At 42.7% G+C, this 18,919-nt stretch overlaps 1 protein-coding gene across 2 annotated transcripts in view; it reads left to right on the top strand.

Annotated features, from left to right (window-relative positions):
- Window positions 1–3,205: 3,205 nt before the first annotated feature.
- Window positions 3,206–18,919, top strand: part of CERS6 (ceramide synthase 6) — a 128,451-nt gene continuing 112,737 nt past the window's right edge. For both annotated transcript variants that reach the window (XM_055718839.1, XM_055718838.1), the window contains exon 1: window positions 3,206–3,534. In XM_055718839.1, coding sequence (XP_055574814.1) covers window positions 3,365–3,534 — 170 coding nt within the window. In that variant the 5' untranslated portion in view covers window positions 3,206–3,364. The remainder of the gene's footprint in view (window positions 3,535–18,919) is intronic.

The raw sequence follows: 18,919 nt of genomic DNA, 5'->3' as shown, positions 1-18,919 counted from the left end.
TTTCTTTTCTGCCCGAGATGTAACCTGGCTCCTTGATGCTAAACAAACAAACAAGACATAAAGGATTAAGTCCTTCATTTTAGAGTGGCCACTGCTAGTTGCTCACGATCTTGACTAGTCACCTGCAGTCTGTCAGTTTTGGTTTTGGAATAAAAACAAAGTTCAGTAACTTAGCAACTTCTGGGGAATTTGTTTATATGTTTTTGTTTAGTTAGTAATAACTCATGTATTTCAAAGAGTGCCCAGGCTGGGCTTTTGGGCTTTTGAGGAAACAGACTCACTTTCAGCTTCCCTCTCCCCACCTTTGTGTTTTGGTTTGTTGTGGGGTTTTTTGCCAAGTTCTAGCACTATCTTGGAATAAATTGCTCCAGTATATGAGACTACATATGAAACCACAGTTTTTAAATTTCTGTTGGGCTCCTTTTTGTGAGGTAACAGTCTTAGGGGCCAGAAAAATCCTGGTACTATGTCACTCCAAAGCACAAGATCCAGGCATCCTCATTCCATAACCCTGCCTTGGCTATGTCTACATAATTGCTGCTACAATTTGAATTCAATTAAAACTTTTAATGGGTCATCCTCCCAAGCATTTCAGAAATGTCATTCAGTTTCAGATATGCTTAGAGATCTGTCATCCCGACATAATTTTAGTCTGACACAAAAGTCAATTACACTAATTGTTCAGCAGGAATTAACCTCTTATGCATCATCAGATTATTACTGTTGCTAAGTTCATTTTGCGAAGACCTGTTCCTTTCCTGTATCTGTGCATAAGCAATGCTGAGGACCAGTACCTGCGAGCCTCAGTACTGGTTGGGAAATAACTACTTCATTGTATTGGAAACAGACATAAATATTGAATATACTTCTAAACTGATTAGAATATTGAAATATGCTGCAAAAAGACAGCTCACCTTCAGAGGCAGAATAGTGACACCAATTTTATGATTAAAACCATCTTTGCCTTAAACACAATTATCTTTAATGAAGCAATTGCTTATCTGTGTATTGTCAGCTATTAGAATGACATCTGAAGAGCTTTTCATCAATAGAATTCAAATTTTATGCTTCTGAGGTCATTCTGAGGACACACACTCATATCTCCATTTAAGACTGGCTTATGCAAGTCCATTCAGAAAACTGAGTGATCTGCATGATTTGGGTATTGTAACTGAAGACAGGCATATGTGTATGTGCAGGAGCCAGCTCGGGTGTTTGTGAGACAGGGCTGAAAGATAAGATCCCAGGGGAAGTTCTAGTGGGGGTTCTAGGTCAGCAGGAAGAGGGGTGTAGTCCAGTCCTGGGAACAAGGCAGAGAGGTTGGAAGGAGGAAGGGAGATACTAGCCATTCACATTTTCAGCACTGGCTAAAAAAATTCTTACTAATTTGAGCAAAGAAACGTTTTCTTCTGCTCAGAAAATCATTACTGTAAGTGAAGCAGGCTGCATTAGAGATGAGCACCTACCATGGCCAGTTTTCCCTCTGAATTAAAGTACAGCAAAGCCCTGGGTTTTGACAGATAGCTCATGTCAGAGACTCATAGTAGGGATGCTGAGACAGTCGTGCACAGGACAGGAACCAGTAGGGAACCGAGGGCTCAAATGGGCACAGGCAGTGAGCACCATGCTAACTGCAGTGAAGGAAGAGATGGGGGCAGGCAGATCTGGCAGAGGTGCTAGAGTCCACACTTTTTTTTCAGATTATTTGAACGACTGTATGTCTCTGGCGCAGCCTCTAGCTACTAGCTCTTTTCTCTTCCCACAGGAAGCAACCACAAGAACTGAACCAGAATATTCACAGACACTTAGGATGTTGGCTCAAGCAATAAAACAGAAACAGCCAGCGGCAGGTTTACCCACATGGGTCCTCAGCCATCCAGCCAAAACATTCCCTGAAATTTCCCTAAAACGTCCTGTATGAAAATTCTCTATATATACAGAAATTGTTTGTTTTGTTTAAATGGGTATAGCATTTTTCACAGCATCAGGGTCATGTGTTTAACTTAGAATTTTCTTCTGATGAGCTGTGCAATTAATTCTTCAGGAAGGGCAAGCAGAGTCAGTGGGGAGAGAAGACCAAGCTAGCAAAAAACCTAAAGGCAGGATGATAAAACTGGACTATGCCATGTGTGGAAATCTGTGCCTCTTAGTACTCAGTAGCCAGCTGGAGAGTGTGATGTTATAAGCGAGAAAACTTGAGGCCATCTAAAATAAAGTGAGGCAGAGCAGAAAAAGTAGTGATGTTACAGGAATGGTATACTTGCTACTTGAAGTAATTTTGTGTGTGCCTAGACCACCACGTGTATAGTTTGGTGGCTACAGCTACACTAAAGCCTGCTAATCACCATCTAGTGGAGACGACTACAGTTTTCTTCCTCTTGCAGCCTTTCTCTAGCAGGACTGGGCAGTGAGATAAGGAACTGAGAGTAAAAACCTATTTAAAGGCATAAAGGTTTTCTTTAGCTGGTATTGCAAAGCCACCGCAGTCCTCACCTCACTTTTGTTGTTGATGAGCGGTGTCCTCACAGACACTTTTCCATGCCTCATTCACGCCTGTTTGCTGTGCATGCGTACAGGGTTAAGTCAAACGTTTCAGAGGGTCCTGTCCCCCAGGACAGTCCGGCTCCAACTGGAATGCCTCAGGAGGCGAGGGCAGAGTGAAGCGCTCTCGGCTGCGGCTACTGGCGCCGGGGCGGGCTGTGGCGGCCGGTCCCGGCCCGTGTGGCTGTGCAGAGTCCAATCCAGGAGGGCTGCTTCTTGCTGCCGTCTGCCAACTGAAACCAGGCGACCGCCTTTCGAGGCTCGCCGGGACCCGGCAATCCCGCACGGCGGGTCAGCGCGGCCGAGGGCCGCAGCGGCCGGGCGGGTGCGAGGCGCGGAGCCGCCAGGCCGGGTGGGCGCCGAGCCGGTGCTGCTGCCGGTAGCCTCGGCCGCCGCGAGTACCCCCAGGACGGGGTCCTCGCTCGCTCGGGCCGCGTAATTTCTGGTTCGGGGTATGGTGGGGTTTTCTGGAAGGGGAAAGGGGCGGCTGCTCCTGGCCGCCCGGCGGGGCCAACCCCGGGGCCGCCTGGGGAGCACGGCGGGCCCCGGGGCAGCAGAGAAGCCGCGGGGCCGGGCGGGAGCCAATGGGGGCTGACGCGGCCGTGTGACAGGCGGGGCGGCCGCTGCCCCCGCCGGGCCGGGGCGGGGAGCCGGCACAGCACAGCACAGCGCGCCGCGCCGCTCGGCAGCATCATCCGAGGCTGCGGGGCTGACACACGCCTCCATCCTCCTCTCCCCGGGTAGCCGCTCACACACGCCTCGCCGCGGGCGGAGCGGAGCCGAGCCGAGCCGAGCGGGGGGCGCCGCGGCAGACAAAGCAAAGATGGCAGGGATCCTCGCCTGGTTCTGGAACGAGCGGTTCTGGCTGCCGCACAACGTCACCTGGGCGGACCTGCAGAGCACGGAGGAAGCCGCCTTCCCGCAGGCGGAGGACCTCTACCTCGCCTTCCCCCTGGCCTTCTGCATCTTCATGATCCGGATGCTCTTCGAAAGGTAACGCCGAGCCGCCCGCGCCGCCCCGGGCTCGGCGGGGCTTGGGCGGGCCGCGCGGCTTGCGGCGGCCGCTGGCTCGGTCGCTCACTGAGGGGCAGCCGGGGAACGCTGCCTGCCCGGCGTCCTCCTCCCGCCGCCGCCTCTCTCCCGGCCTTGCCGGGCCCTTGCGTTTTCCCTCCCCACTCGGTCGGTCACGTAGCGGGCCCTGTGCGGGAAGGTGGAGGCGTTCGGGGTAGCCGGTGCTCCTCTCCCGCTGTCCGCAGCGCAGCCCGGCGCGGGCGCTAGGAGGCGAGGTCTCCCCGGCAATGGGCGCAGCCCGCCCTCCACCTGCGGCGGCCTCGGCGCCCGGTCCGGTGACGGTGGGAGAAGGGCCCTCCGGCACCTGTGCGAGCCGGGGCCTGCCGGCCCGCGGGCTGCTAGCTGCGGCGGAGTCCCGACCGCCCTCCTGAGGGAAGCCCCGCAAGAAGCGCTGTGGGGACGGGGCGGGAAACTGTCCCGGCGGGAGGGCTGGCGCGTGCCCCCGCCGCAGGGCCGCGCTACGGGGAGGGAGCCGCTGCGCCGCGCGCGCCGCGCCTTGCGCCGTGGGGCCGGACCCGGCCTCGCTCCCGCCGGCGGCGCGAGGCGCTGTCGCCGCGCGGCTGAGGCGGCGGCTGAGGAACCTGCGCGCCAGGTAGGAACGGGGGGGAGCTCGGTGGTGGGCGCCAGCCTGAGCGTGAGGGTTGCCCTGTGGCCCAGCCGAGTTTTGCCCGGCTGGTTTGTGCCGTAGCGGCGTGAACCGTCCGTGCCGCGTGTCGGAAATAGCCGGGCGCTCAGAGGATGAGGGATCCCGGGGAAGAAACGCTCCAGAGGTGGTTGTTCGTCGCTGAACCAAACTCAGCGTTCTGTGAGACTGCTGAATTTAAAACGCACAAATATTTAAACACAAGGCATCAAACTAATGATAGGTCAACAGCGAGTGTTTATTTTCCGTGAGTGTTTCCTGACAGGTGTTGAGCAGAGGCCGCCTGTCGCGGGGAGGCAGCTGAAGCGAAGCGGGCCGCTCGCTGGCACGCGCGGCTGTGCGGCCTGGCAGAGGTGGTGTTCCCTCCACCTGCAGAGAACAAAAGAACAACTCCCAGTGCCCACACCTACATGCTTGCAGTACTGTCTTCCTAGGCAATGCTGTTAGGATAGTCAAGGAAGATAAAGGAAGACCAATAGTTACCACGTGCCAGTGGAAGGCTATAAAGATTCTTAAAAAATGATAAAATAGCTGATCTGCCAGGTAGCACTCTGCATGTCCTAAGCAGTCCCTCGCCCTGGTTAGAATATGGCACCTGGGATATTGGTTTGTGAAAAACTTGGCTGTTTCCATGACTCAGTTGAGAGGACCATGTTATTTTGAAAAATAAGCTGTCGTGGGCTGTTGTTAACACCTGTTTTGCTTTACAGATTTTCTGAAAAAGTCAGCAAAACTTGTGGTCTGCCCGAAAATCTGAGGTTCTCAAAGGTTAAATGCTTATCCTGAGTTAAATACTGCAATATAGTTAAAATTTGAATGCCAAGTAATACTTGGATAATGTAAAATGATTACTGTTTCTTTTGTCCTTTGCAGTCTGTACAATGTGTGCTTTTGAGTGCTGAAAGTGGGTGTGTGATGTTGCATCTCTTGCCATCTGAACTCCAGTATGTATCGCAGCAGGGCTGTGTTTAGATGGAGAAACAGTTAGTCAGACCATTTCTGCCTAAACTTAGAATCACGTTGTTTCTGCTAGTTCTGATGTGGCTGTCGTTAATGTTGTAGAAGTTACTCTGGTTATATAGTAGTTTGTATCCACTCCCTCTGGTTATTTTTCTTCATTCAATTAAAGTAATTTTAAATTTTGCAGTACATCATATTTATAAGTATTAGCTATACAGATGAGGAAAATCAGTATGTTTTTATAATTATCTTATATTCATTTGGCTACTTCTGAAATTTAGATCTGGAAATGCATTCTGCTACCCTGATAGTAGGTGAGACCTCCAAGGAGGTGTTATTAACAATTACATATTTTTTTCTTTTTTAATTTCAAATCAATTCCAAAACTCCCCTGTGAGAGTAGGATCAGACCATTTTGGGTGGGATTAATCCACACAGCATGGTACAATTGTGGGGTTTTTTTTCACGTAGAGCATTTTATTAAAGCAGGCTGAGGAAAAGTGACTGAACCTGCTTCCACTGATCAAAGCAGGTGGATTGTCTCTGACTTGAATAGGGGGATGATCAAGCCTTATTATTGCTCATTAGTAATTTATTTTGTCAGACCTCTGTGCTTTGTTTGTTGGGAGCCACAGAAGTGCCTTATGCACATCATTAATTAAAGGCTTGCAATTATTTAGATTGGTAAGGCTATGCAAGATCTGGAAGGGAAAAGAGAGTATCTATTAAACTGGTAAGTTTTCATTCTTCTGTGTATTAAAGCAGCTACATTTTTTCTTTTCAAAACTCAAGTGATGGATGACTGATGTTGTACATGATACATCCAGGAATAAGCTTTTGCAGATGTGTAACGGTTCCATGTTTTTGTAATGGTAGCAACTCAAGAAAAAAAAAATAGATACTGTAATACATTAAAAAAAAAAAGAAGCCTACTTTAAATTCATGGTTATACTGCAGTATTTGTTACATCAGTGTATTCTCGATTTAGTTTTGTAAGGTACCTAATACAGGTGCTCTTGTAATTCTTTATACTGGTAGGTAAGCAGCCACAAGGTGTTAAGAATCAGATTACATATTTTATATCCATTATTTTCAGACTGCTAGGCTGCTGGAGCAGTATGGTTTTACTTCTCTTGCTGTGAAAGGTGATTTGGCTTTATGGATCTTCACAGTAGTAAAAAAATGTGGTTCAGGGCGAGCTGTGATTTGGACTTCATGTGACTGCTTACAAAGTTCTTGATATGTTTGGGAGATAAAACTTGTCATGCTAAGTGTTAAAAGTTGACTTCATTTGTATAAGTTTATATTCTATATGCATATATTTGTGTATATGTTTGCGGGTACAATTGGAATGACAGAACTTGGAATTTTTATTCTATAGGTATTCCCCTATTAATAAACAGAGTTAGTTCTACTGGCATTTTATTTTATTTTATTTTATTGTTACTGGTTGGTGAATCAACTAACTAACCAAGTCAAGAAAAGAACCTAGATGCTTCTGAAACTTTTTTTTTCCTCCTTTCAAATAAACTACTTTTTGTTGATTTCCTTCTCCTGCCATCCCTGACCAGCACTTGAATTCAAAGGAAAAAGTAGATTAGAACACTAAGTGTATGCTGAATCGCTTCAGCAATTGGATCTGATGATGATGAGTGCTCTTGGAATAAGCTTTGCTCTGAAGTATAATCTCATAAACATGAGATTTAGTGGATCTATCTGCTGAGGCCATCACAGTTATGGATGAGGTGCTAAAATACCTTAACAGCCTTTTCTCTTTCCCCTTCCTTCTCATTCATCTCTTTCTGTAGACACAAAGTATATTTAAAAAAACTATAATAATTAGGCACAAAGATAGCGTTACCTAGCAATTTGGAAGACGGCAGGACTTTAGCCATGCAGTGGTAATGTGGACACATATTTCTTCATACTATCTATCCATTTTGTGTCTTTTTAAAGGTGTGTAAGCAATTAAGGATCTCCTCCTGTATTATACACAACCTTCTGCTAAGGAGATAATATAAGGGCTCAATAATACCAGTCTCTGTCTCCCTGGATCTTTTCTAGTTCTAGTGCAGGCAAGACAGGTTAAAGCTGAACTGAAACTGGTTTTGCTAATAGCAGGGTGTTGTAGTTTTGATTGGCCTAAAAAGATAAAGAAATATCTGTCATTCTGGGAAAATACAATTTTTCTTCTTTTTTTTTTTATGGGATCACAGGCAGTCTTCTCCCTCTGCGCTTGACCTCACTTGCTCAGAAGCAGTGTCCTTTCCTATCCTTCCAAGCATGTCCTCCTTGAGAGGCATGTGATTATATGAAAAAAATATTCACTCAGCAATTGGTGTGCTTGTTGGATGCAAAACAAGAGGGTAACACCTCTGCTGTAGAGACTTCTATCAAGGGAAAAGTTGGCTGAATCCTTCAAAAGAAGTGCTAACTAAACAGATTTCTGACGTGGTCTGGCAATCTTCTGAGTCAAGTAGTCTGAACTACTGCTTTCTTTTTCACTTGCCTCATATCTCACGTTTCTTATATCTCATGTTTACATTGTACTTGCAGTATACTTTATTTCCCCCACCTCGTAAGCAACAGTTTGGGCTCAGATCTAATGAGATCACTCCATAAATCAGCAAACTAGGTTTATAATGCCTTTATTGTCCTCTGGCCTTTGACTGGTGAGGTGGGTGGGGGAAGGCAGTTCTCAAAAGTGAAGCTGGTATTCCTCACTTGATGGAATGGCTCATATGGTTAGGGGTAGCTTGATTTTATGTGGCAACAGCTCTTCAGCTGCACTGATTTAAACTGAGCCAGCCTAATAATTTACAAACACTCAGATCAAGATACTCTAGGCATTGAATGTATGGAAATTCATGGCTTTTGTATGACATTTAGCTTTTATAATGATATTTCAGCCTCAAAGGTAACCTCAGCTGAATTCCATTTAGTATGACACAGTAGAATTCCTAGTGGATCAGGGTGACATAATATGATGACTGTGTGTGCACGTATGTGTATAAAACTATTTTGCTAACTGTAAAAATTAATTCAGGTGACAATACATTAAAGCCTTGCAAGTGTTTCTGTTGTGTGCTGTATACATACAAAATCAATTTTCATAATCTCTAAGACACCTGCTATCAGTGCTTTCTTACAACAACAAGGAGGCTAGACAAGATACAGAATTTGGAAGAGGGTGTACAAACTTAGTGTATTTCCAGCAGCCCAAAACCTCTTCTGGGGAGCTTGGGTGGGGCAATGATCATTACTACTATAAAAAGCCCTTTGTAGGCTGTGATATTTGTAGATTTCTTGCTTAGTTCCCTGTGTGTTAGGTGAAATTTGATCATTCAGGTATAATTCACTTGTGTCTAAGTGTATGCACATGTTCACTGACAATAACTTTCAGGTTTTTTGTGAATTTTTTTTTATAATTTCTTTTTTTCATAAGATGACCTGTAAGGGTTTTTTTGTTTGATTACTATTTAGTAACTGCTTAATTCAGTTGAAATGGAATAGGATGTTGAAACTGATAACTTTCTGTGAAAAGATACAGGCAATATAAAGGAAATAACCAAAAAAGCTATTTGTTTTCTACTTTAAACGTATTTATTTTCAAAATAGTAATAATTGACCATTAGCAGTAAATAGCTTTAAAATGAATTTATATCTTGCTTATTGTATTATCTATTTCTCTGAGCTTCTTTTCATTGATTATTAACTTTCTGTCATTTATTATTTTTCTTTATGTAACCAATTTCTGTGTCCTAGGGTTGCAGTGTTTGAACTTTAGCAACTAACAAAAAAAAAAGTGGGGTTTTTTGTTGGTTTTTTTTTTTTTTACCTGGAGAGCCATTTTCTGTCTTGGCATGAATGGAGCTCTGTCTTACTAGCTCTAACCAGTGCAGTATACACTCACCCACCTTGATTGTGTTTGTGTTGGCTAGTATACATCTTTGTTGTGTAATGTAGTTGTGTGTTCAGATGTAAGCTGAGAGTGTTCCTTTAAAAGAAGGTGGAGTGGATAAAATGCACACCATCTGTAGATACACATTAGTGCCAATCTCAAAATTGAGAGTTAAATGGGAAATATGTGTTGCGTTCCAGCAGAGAATGCCATTTAAACTGATTTCTAAAATACCCAGGTGACAGAAGTGTGACAGCCAAACCACAGCTCAGTTGAGGGAAAGATTTCAGTGACAGGTCACTAGTGGGTACTGGAAGTCTGTCACTGGGGCAGAACTACTCTTGGAGGGTTCTGTCTGAGTGCAGGTTCCAGTTACTGTTAGAAATTCCCATTCAGTTCCTGCCTGGATTCCTGTAACACTGCGCAGTTGGATCCAAATTGCCTGTGGCTCTTTTGGTTGCTCCTGTTTCTGCCTCTGTCCCTGATTCACAGGCGTTTGCTAAGAATTTGTTCCCAGAAAAGGAAGAGCTTCTGGTATGCTGCCTCTTTCTACACATCTGCAGACCAGTGTCTTATAATGCATACACAGTATTTATTAAATTAATCTGTGGAATCTGTTCCCTTGACTCTACCTTTAGTTATCTGTCCGCAGTGTAGAGAGGAAAGGGATGCCTGAGCTGAGTAGTTCTTACTTGACTGTGTGTTTCTGTTTTGTTTGTTGTGAGTTGTTTTTTTTTTTCCCAACGGTTGTTAAATACTGTATGCTTGCAGTAGTTTGACAGTTAATTAACATTTGGGGTTTCTGTGCCTCTGTCAAGGTGGTCTTGGAGTTCTGACAAGAAAGTTAAAATTACAGCATAAATATATTGCTTATGAAAGTTACATACAACCTTATATAATATTCAGTAGTGTTCTTAAGACTATAATTGGCACCTTATGGGCAGTCAGATGTGTATGATGTGTAGCAACAGTTCCTTGGAGGTGTTCATCTAACACCTTGATTGATATGTGGTCTCCCACACCAGTGACTCTCTTTGCTCATTGGGCACTTACAGATTTTGGGGGTGCAGCAGCGGTGGGCATCCAGGTCAACAGAAAGGAAGGGCAATGCGTAAATCTCTGATCCCTTGAAAGAGGAGGAATCACTGATGTCTTGCTTTAAGGAGAGCAAAGTTTCTGACTGTCAAATGGGCCGAGGTCTTCTGATCTCTGTGAGGAAGTCTTTAGCACATGATCCTTACAGAAGAGTAACTCTACACCATCTGGCATCCATCAGTTTCTCATGAAGATGATATCTTTCAGGTTATTCTGAAGTAGTCAAACTGTGGTGGAGGTGGGAGAGCTGGGGTATGTAGCCTAGGCAGTTATAATCTTAGAGATGGTTTTCATAATGCTGGTGGGCCTGTAACACAAAAATGTGACTTCTATACCAAAACCAGAGAGTAAATTGTAATGATTTTTTTTTCTGTGTAGTAAATAGCTCTCATAATTGCAAATTTTGCTGTTGGTAAGCTTTCATACTGCTAAGCAATTGTGAAGCCTCATGTAACTGTTACTGATGTAGCATAATCAAATATTAACTTTCAAGGTAATTGCCTGTACAATTACTAGGAGTATCTATGAGCCGTAAATAAGCGTAACATCCAGTTAGCCATGTTGTATATTTTTTAATATGTAAGATACAGATATATTTCTATATTGGCTATTAATTCAAGCTACCTTTTGCACATTGAGAAACAGAATGCCAAGGTTCTTCAGACTACCTTGTATTAATGAAGCATCTTTCAGGTTCACTAACCTAAACCCCATTTTAATATAATAAATGTTGCACTTTAAAGTTTGGTCCGAAATGATGAAAAGCCTTCTTTGTATTCACAGGTCATACTAGGATGGTTAGCACTGTATCTAAATCACTTGCATGTTTTCTCAGTGTGAGTGCAGTAAAAGCTTCCTTTTAATAGTATCTTCCCTTTGGTTTCTTTGTTTCTCCTGTAGGGATGAGGGGAATAACCTATAGTACTATATTAAAAAAAAATAAATCTAGCTGACATAGTTACACTGGTGCAAAAAACTTACATTACAGCCCAGAGGGTGTTCATTGGCATAAAGTCTTAGATTCCCGAGGCTGTTTGAGTATTTGCGTGTGCGGTAGTATTTGTCTCTTTTTTGTAACAAGCTAGTTGTTCTATTTTTAACATTAATGGGATGACCCAGAGGAATAAGTGGCTCTTATTTATTACATGTGGTGTCATCACATCTACTTGTTGCCTGTTTGCCATCCTCTGAGATAAACTTAATGTTGGTTGGAGGTTTTTTTTTGTGGTTTTTTGTGTGTTTGTTTTGTTTTGGTGTGGGTTTTTTTTTTATTGTTCTGCAAGCAGAAGGGGAAAAAGGCTTAATGGTAATGGTGCTGAAATCCTCATTTTGGAGTTGGCATCTATTCACACCCTTTTTGCCTCTGTTCTGACTGGATTCAGTTCTATACAACATTGTATAGATACTTGAACTTTCACTGGGACTGTTTACTTCATCCCTGGGATGCTCATCCTTATCAAGAAGAGAGTGGAAGCAGAGGCCAGTCTCAGCTTGTACTTTGTGATGATGTTTGGCAGAACTTTAAGCTATGAAAGCTGCTTTTGCAGCAATACTGTCTACCTGGACAAGTGGTACAAATGACCATAACTGCCTAGACTAATGAGAGATGCTTTCATGCAGTGGCAGTGAATTGCTTATTTGGAAAGAAGTGTGCTGTACTGTGCAAAGTAACTCTTTACCTTGCGTACTGAAAAGCAGTTGCTGTTCACAGAAGCAATGTGCAAAGATCAGAGTAATACATTGTTATACGCCTTGTGCTTTCTTTGCTTGTGTCTGTTGTGACTGCGTGGTGTATCTTGTTGCTGAGAGACATGGAGTAGTCCACGTAGCTGGAGACAGACTGCCTGGTATGCTGTCTTGAAGGGGACAATCTGAACAAGGTATGTTCCTCAAGAAGTATAGAAATTAGCCTCGATAGAGCATCTGCTGAAACTTTGTAGGTGGGCAGCGTAAACGTGGAACACTAGTATAAACCTGTGGGCATTACAGCATGACAAAGCAGACAAAATTAAATCTACGTGAAATAAGTGAGCTGAGAAATTTTGGGGGCAGTGGGTAAACTCTGGTAGTGGTGAGCTGCTCTTATGCACTCCCCAAGCAGGAGGAGGCTTGCTCAACTGGGGAGCTGGAGGGCTCCAGACTCTCACCACCTGACTGTCAGGGCTGTGGCTTTCCTGAGCACTGCTGTAGCAGTAGAGACCAGTGAGTCACCAAGGCCAGAACCCCCCTTGCAACTGGTGGGACCAGTTGCTTCTGTTGAAAACAAAGGTTTAGGTAGGTAGTGGGTCATGAGTGGGAATGTGCCTGTTGACAAGTTTTTCCACAGTTGTCCATTAGTTTTTCTTGAGCTTCCTGCTGTTTACTTGTGGTTGTCCAAAGCATGTTGCTGGATGAGATGATCAGGTCCAGTTGGGTGTTTTTATTCCCCTTAGGGGTGTCATGTTGGAAAGAAGCCATTGAGAAAAAGAAGAGCAAGTGGTTAGACCACAAGCAGGAGCCTGTTTTGTGTACACTGAAGCAATAATTGGGTGGTAATTGGGTGGCTGATACTTATCTGTCAACTTTTCCCACATACCTAGTATGAGAGAAGGGAGAGAACTGATACAATAAGAGAGTAGCCTGAAAATATCAACAGTTCCAGTGCCAAATTCTCCCCAGGGTTACAACAACCATTGTACTAAATTAATTTTGAAGTGATTGCATTGATGTGATGATGACAAATTGAACTGCAAATGGGAGTCCTGGGAGCACTGGTGGACAACAAGCTGAGCATGAGCCAGAAATGCAGCAGCAGCATTGGGGAAAGCATTGCCAGCAGGTCAAGGGAAGGGATCATTCTCCTGTACTCGGCACTGGTGAGGCCATGTCTGGAGTGATCAGTCCAGTTTTGGTCTCCCCTCTACAAGACATGAACATACTGGAGTGAGGGTAGTGAAGGGCTGCTAAGATGATTAAGGATTTGGAGCATCTGATATATCGGGAGAGACTGAGAGCTGGGATGGTTCAGTCAGGAGAAGAAAAGGGGGGATCTTATGAGTGTGTACAAATACCTGCTAGGGAGAGTAAAGAAGGCAGGGCCAGACTCTTCATAGTGGTGTCCAGTGAAAGGACCAGAGGCAAAAAGCAATTGATATGCAGGAAATTCTGTCTGAACACAAGAACAAACTTTTTCCTGGGATGATAGGGAAACACAGGGACAAGTTACCCAGAGAGGTTGTGGAGTCTCCAGTTGTGAAGATACTCTGGCATACCACAACAGGGTATGGTCCTGCTCTAGTTTTCCTTGCTGTGAGTAGGGGGCTGGACTTGGTGATCTCCAGAGGTCTCTTCCAACCTCAGTGATTCTGTGAAATCATAAACCTCACTAAATGGCAGGGCTCCAAAGGGTTTCTGGGATCCTATGTGTATGAAGTTTGTATTGGAAACCTGAAGAGGTGAGGATTAGGTTGAAGTTCACTGTAAGCCTGCAGAAGAAACTTAATTAGGGCAGAGCAGATAATGTTTGATTGATTGGACATCTGGATTTCCCATTTCCTGTAGAATGGTTTTTTTGACTTTATTGTAGTCTGGCATGAGCAGACAGGATGTAAGTCAAGAAATAAATGTGGACCTGCTCTACCTAAGACAGAAATTACCTTATGGGTACCCAAAATGAAGTGCAAGTTGCTGTGGTATAAACACATCCTGCTCCCTTCTAGGATCAATATGTGGAGTCTCCTACAGCATTAAATTTGATTATAACAGGCAATTTTGAGGATAATTTTAGTTTTGTTCCCCTTAAGTTGATTCTTTTCCACACGGCAATGTCTTCAAGATAATTTTGTTTTTGAAAAAAATTCTCAGAAAGAGGTGCTTAGGAGACAGGGAATGGTGATCACATGCCTTACTGGAAAAGCTTTTATTGCCTTTGTGTTCAACATAAAAGTAGATCAGTGTTAGGGAAAAAAAAACCAACCAACCCCCAGAGAATTACACAGAGTAATTTATACACTACAGTATATTGTATTGCTCTGATGTAATGCTTTTTTTTTTCTGTTTCATTAAAGATAATTAAATTGTTAAAAATATCTTTAAGACCAGCTATAAAATATGGACTTGCCTAGAAACTAATGTATTTCAAAATGTCAGTTGTTGGGGTGGTAATGAAACAATTTGATATTTGACAGAAGAAACACACCCTATGTCCTAATTAGAAGAACTCTGGTGTATGCTAACCTGGAATTGTTATTTTCTATAGCATTTATAGGAAATGTGAAAAATATTTGGTTTTCTTCCAGTTTGGAATGAAATGGAAATTTAGAAATGTCAAAATTTCCATCAGGAACAGATGTCCTGACTTTCAGCCAGCACTGATAAATGGGTCTGGTTACATGATAACGATGTAGAGATAAAAATGAAATCTCTATAGCATTGCCAGCCTCCAAAAGCATACATTCTTGACCAGCTCTTAATTTAAGAGTTATTCAGTTTGTATCTGTATGCATGGTGTACAGAAAGTTTGGTTGTGGGGTTTTTTAGTTTGTATTTCATTTTATTTAAGAAAAAAACTAATCTCTGAACAGGTTGATTTTCTTAAAAATAGGCTAATGGTTTGCTAGAATCATGGCAAGAACTCAAATCTCTAGCCTGGCATTTACCTTCAGTTGTCAAGATGAAAAGTGCGCTAGTAGAAATGGAAGAATGCTACTTCATCTTACTCTTCCATTGAGAGCTGACTTCAAGGTTTGAAGAGAAAGTAGCACTTTGTATCCATCACCATAGTATGACCTGTGTCTTGCCTTGTGTCCTGATTGGAATAACTCTGGCATACCACTAGAGTAACCTTAGAGCTTTAAATACTAATAACAAATCATATTCTCAAGTAAGGTGCCTTAAAGAATAGAAAACAAAGTTACCTTGAAGCATCTGCTTTTACACTTGTTTTTAAGTGCATTGTAGTTAAATCATTTTCCCTATTATGGAGGGTGTATTTAGTGGTGGTATGGGGCTTTTGTGGGTTTTTTTGTTGTTGTTTGTTTTTGTTTTATTACCATGCTTTTGTTTATACTTCAAAACATGGCAGCCATTATATCTTTGAAGAACCAGGGCTGTATGAATATACAGCTAGAATTTGGGATTCTGATTGTTTCACATCTGCTATGGAATCTGCCTATTGATGATTCAAAAAGAATGCATTGTTTTGAGGCAAAGCATGTGTTTCCACACTAACACTTCTCATCTTACAGCTGTGCCCCATCTCAAAATAATTTTCCCTTCCATGTCTTATATTTAAGTTAAAATTAAGGTATATTCTGGTACTTGCTATGTGTCCTTCTGATCTTCATCTCTTCTGTGTGACCTGTAAATGTTTTCCTGCTCTCCATCTGCTCCCATCTTATTTTCTGTTTTTATTTGCCCTTTTGTGGATTCCCTCCCTCTGCCCCCCTGCCTTTGAACAAAAGCTGTCTATCCATGCATGATGTGCTGCAGAGCTGCTGGTGGCAAACAAAGGCAGATCTGAAGTTTCTGTTTTGAGGCTTGTCCATCACTGCCCAGTTCTAGTGTTTGGAAGAGCCAGCAACTGAAGTAGAGAGGAAGCAAAGTTTTTTGCCCATCTTCAGCTGTCACAGTGTGTGGCGACTCTTATCATTCAGGTGAGCTGCTCTTCCATTGAAACTTTATTAGAGAGCAATGATAGAGTATTTCAGGCTCGTAACTTACCTTTTAATATGGCATTTAGTTGTAAAAATAGCCACAGAGGAAGGCCTGCTAAGTGCAGCGGTATGTAGGAAGACTGATTTGGGTTGGGAAAGGGTTTCAAGATGATCCTTGATAAAATCAGGATCTTTCTCAGTTTGGTGAGAAAAGACTATGTTGGTCATTTTAATTGCAAAACCCTCGAAGTGTTTATTAGGAAAAAATATAGCTTCTTTCACATTTTCTTCCTACAAAGTCTTGTGTCTATACCAGGAAATACTTCCTGAAAAATTGTTTGGAAATAACATCCCAAGGTCCATACATCAGGCTAGCTGTCTCACTTATGATATTAGTATTTGCTTTCCTATATGAATTTTAACATAAACAGTGCCTTAATTTTGTGAAACTGTATTACATGCATAAAGAAAGCTATGTCACACAGTCTTGTCTGATTGTTTGCATATGTTAAGGTCTCTGGTGATATAAATCACAGTTGGTTTGAGAGTGGTCAGACATTTTTACCATTCTATATCTCTATATATAGAACTCTAGGGTCTATATTACTCTTTAATATGATTTATTTACTCGCAAAGGTCCTGAATTGGATCATGTGCCAATATAAATAAGAAATTAGCTGCAGAGTCCGGTGTTATATCAGCATAAAACCTCTGTGAAAGATGAGAAATTGTATATCGCTAGGTATGGTCACGTGTAACCATCTGATTACTGTTTTAGTAATTAAGAAGCAGAAGCCATTCAGTCTGTACACCTAGGTAGAAATCACATATGTACGTGTGTGTGTATATATAAAACATAATATAAAAATCCATTTGTCTTTCCTTAACTGTCACGTTTCCCCCCTACCCCATTTTTTCCAGGACTAGTAGTATGTGTGCAGCCATGGAGTATTGTGTCTGAAAATGTCACTCACAGAAGATTAGTTAACATTTGATGTTAACTAGAAAGACTTATCCCTTTTTGAAAGTAAGATGTGGGCCTCTGCTCCTACATGGTGTAAGGTGGTTGGTCAAAGGGATTACGTGATAGCTGCCTTATTCCTTCCCTTGGTCCCTTTTAAACAAGAGCATCTCTAATATTGACTAAAGGCATCAGGTCTGCAACTCGGTGACAGACTATTGGTGAACGCCTTGCGGACAGCTTTCTTGTGGCCTGCCCTGATTCTACTTTTGCACAAAGCTACTTGGTGGTGGAGAGGAAGGTCTGATATATCTGTGCAGTGGTTGTCATGTCAGCATGTATAGAGTAGCCTGGAAGGAGTATCCTTGTGTTGCTCTAACAGGCACTGTGCTGCAGCTGCATTGCTGTCAGTCCAGGTGGCAAGTAGCTTAATGTGAACCCAGGTGTTCCATGTAAACTGTAGTCATTGCCAGTTACAATGTAAGCATCTATTAAGAGCTCTATTGAGTACACACAAACAGAAGAAGAAAAGTATCATATATGGAACAAACATCATCAAGGATGACGATTGTGTGATTTAGAGAGTACAAGTGGGTGGGTGTGTACTTGTGGATATTAAATAGGTTATAATGATGACCTCCAAGACTGTCTCAACAAGCTTCCCACTCTGCTTCACAACAGTGCTCTTTTTGCCTTGCCTGGTAGTGCTGCAGGTATTTATTTATATTCAATGACATAAAGAGGCCTCTGAATAAGTACACTTGCATAATGAAAAGCACACTGGATCCACCCTGTATTTTCTTAGAGTTCCCCTTTAACCAAGCTCTCTTTAAGTGAAGGCTTGGCAAATGTCTCCCCTCAGCTTTGCCCACAGAATAGCAGTCATCAACCAGAAAGCTTAATCTCAGGAGTGAGCTCTGCATCCTCCAGAGCCTCCACAACTCTGGCCTGTGGGACAGTGATTGCAAGTAGAATGATCTGGTTTTGCTGTTGATATTGAAAGAGCAAGGCTTCTGACCTCAGGAGGTCTAACTTTGAGTGTTAGAGTAAAGAGGAGGACTAAAAATTAGTGTGCTTGTGTTCTCTGCAGATGATTTTGAATGATCTATTATGTAGTCTTAGGGCCTTGAGATTCTTTTTTTTATGAGTGTAAGAACAGTAACTGCTTCTTGCTTCTAAAATGTTTTTACATTGTTTAATGAGAACTATCGTGGATAGCGAAAAGTTTTCAGAACTTACTGCAAAGTTGAGGCATTCTGCTGAACTCCTAAACTCTGTTCACCTTGGACAGTTTACAGTCTTACAGGTGTAGTTGCTTCTGTTCTGGAATAACTTCAGAATATAAGGGGGAGGAAGAAAGATGGAAAATTTCATCTTTACACTTGAGTTTCCTGGGGTATTTTTCTCCCGATCTCCTAAATGAGACTAAGTGTTAGGCCCCAGTGATTGACATTTGCCGTCAATTGTATGAAGCATCCACTTCTAAAAAAATGCTATTAACTAGTCTTATTCCTGCTTTGGCAAGGAGAGACCTGGAACAATTTAACTACAAAATATGCAGAACTTGTGGGAATCCTCATCAGAAGTCTGTTCTGGAGAAACCAGATCTTGAAAAAGGCACTTGCAGCTATAAGCTGTAGTGGCCACTGGAGAGTTTGCTTTTTTTACTTATCAACACCTTCTTAAATATTTTCTTACCTGGAAATTTTCCAGCATATTGCTTAAAAGAAACAGTAGAAATACTCTTCATGGTATTAAAGTGCAAGCTGTCAGACTGTCTTAATTTTAATAGTATCACCTTGCTTTGCCATCCACTTACAGTGTGCCCAGAAGAGTCATGCAAGGTTGGGTTTTTTTTTCCCTTCCTCATTCCTTACCTCTAAAATTGTATTGAAAACATAGTAATAATAATGGTGTTGATAATATAATATTTGCCTGTTCCACAAGGGTGTTTTGAGATGCAGGTCTGTAATGGGAGACTTTAATGCATATGAAGAGTTGAGAAAGTTCTGAGTAAATAATATGATGGCTGTATAGCTGGCTGTGTGTAATAAGGCTGTGTAAAGCTGAAAAAAATAGCAGAAGGAAATGCTGATGCTTTTCTATGGAAGCAG

The sequence above is a fragment of the Falco cherrug genome, chromosome 8, assembly GCF_023634085.1.
Source record: "Falco cherrug isolate bFalChe1 chromosome 8, bFalChe1.pri, whole genome shotgun sequence".
In the NCBI taxonomy this organism is placed as follows: Eukaryota; Metazoa; Chordata; class Aves; order Falconiformes; family Falconidae; genus Falco; species Falco cherrug.
The sequence above is the reverse complement of the archived record's forward strand: the minus strand, read 5'-3'. Positions and strand labels throughout refer to the sequence as shown.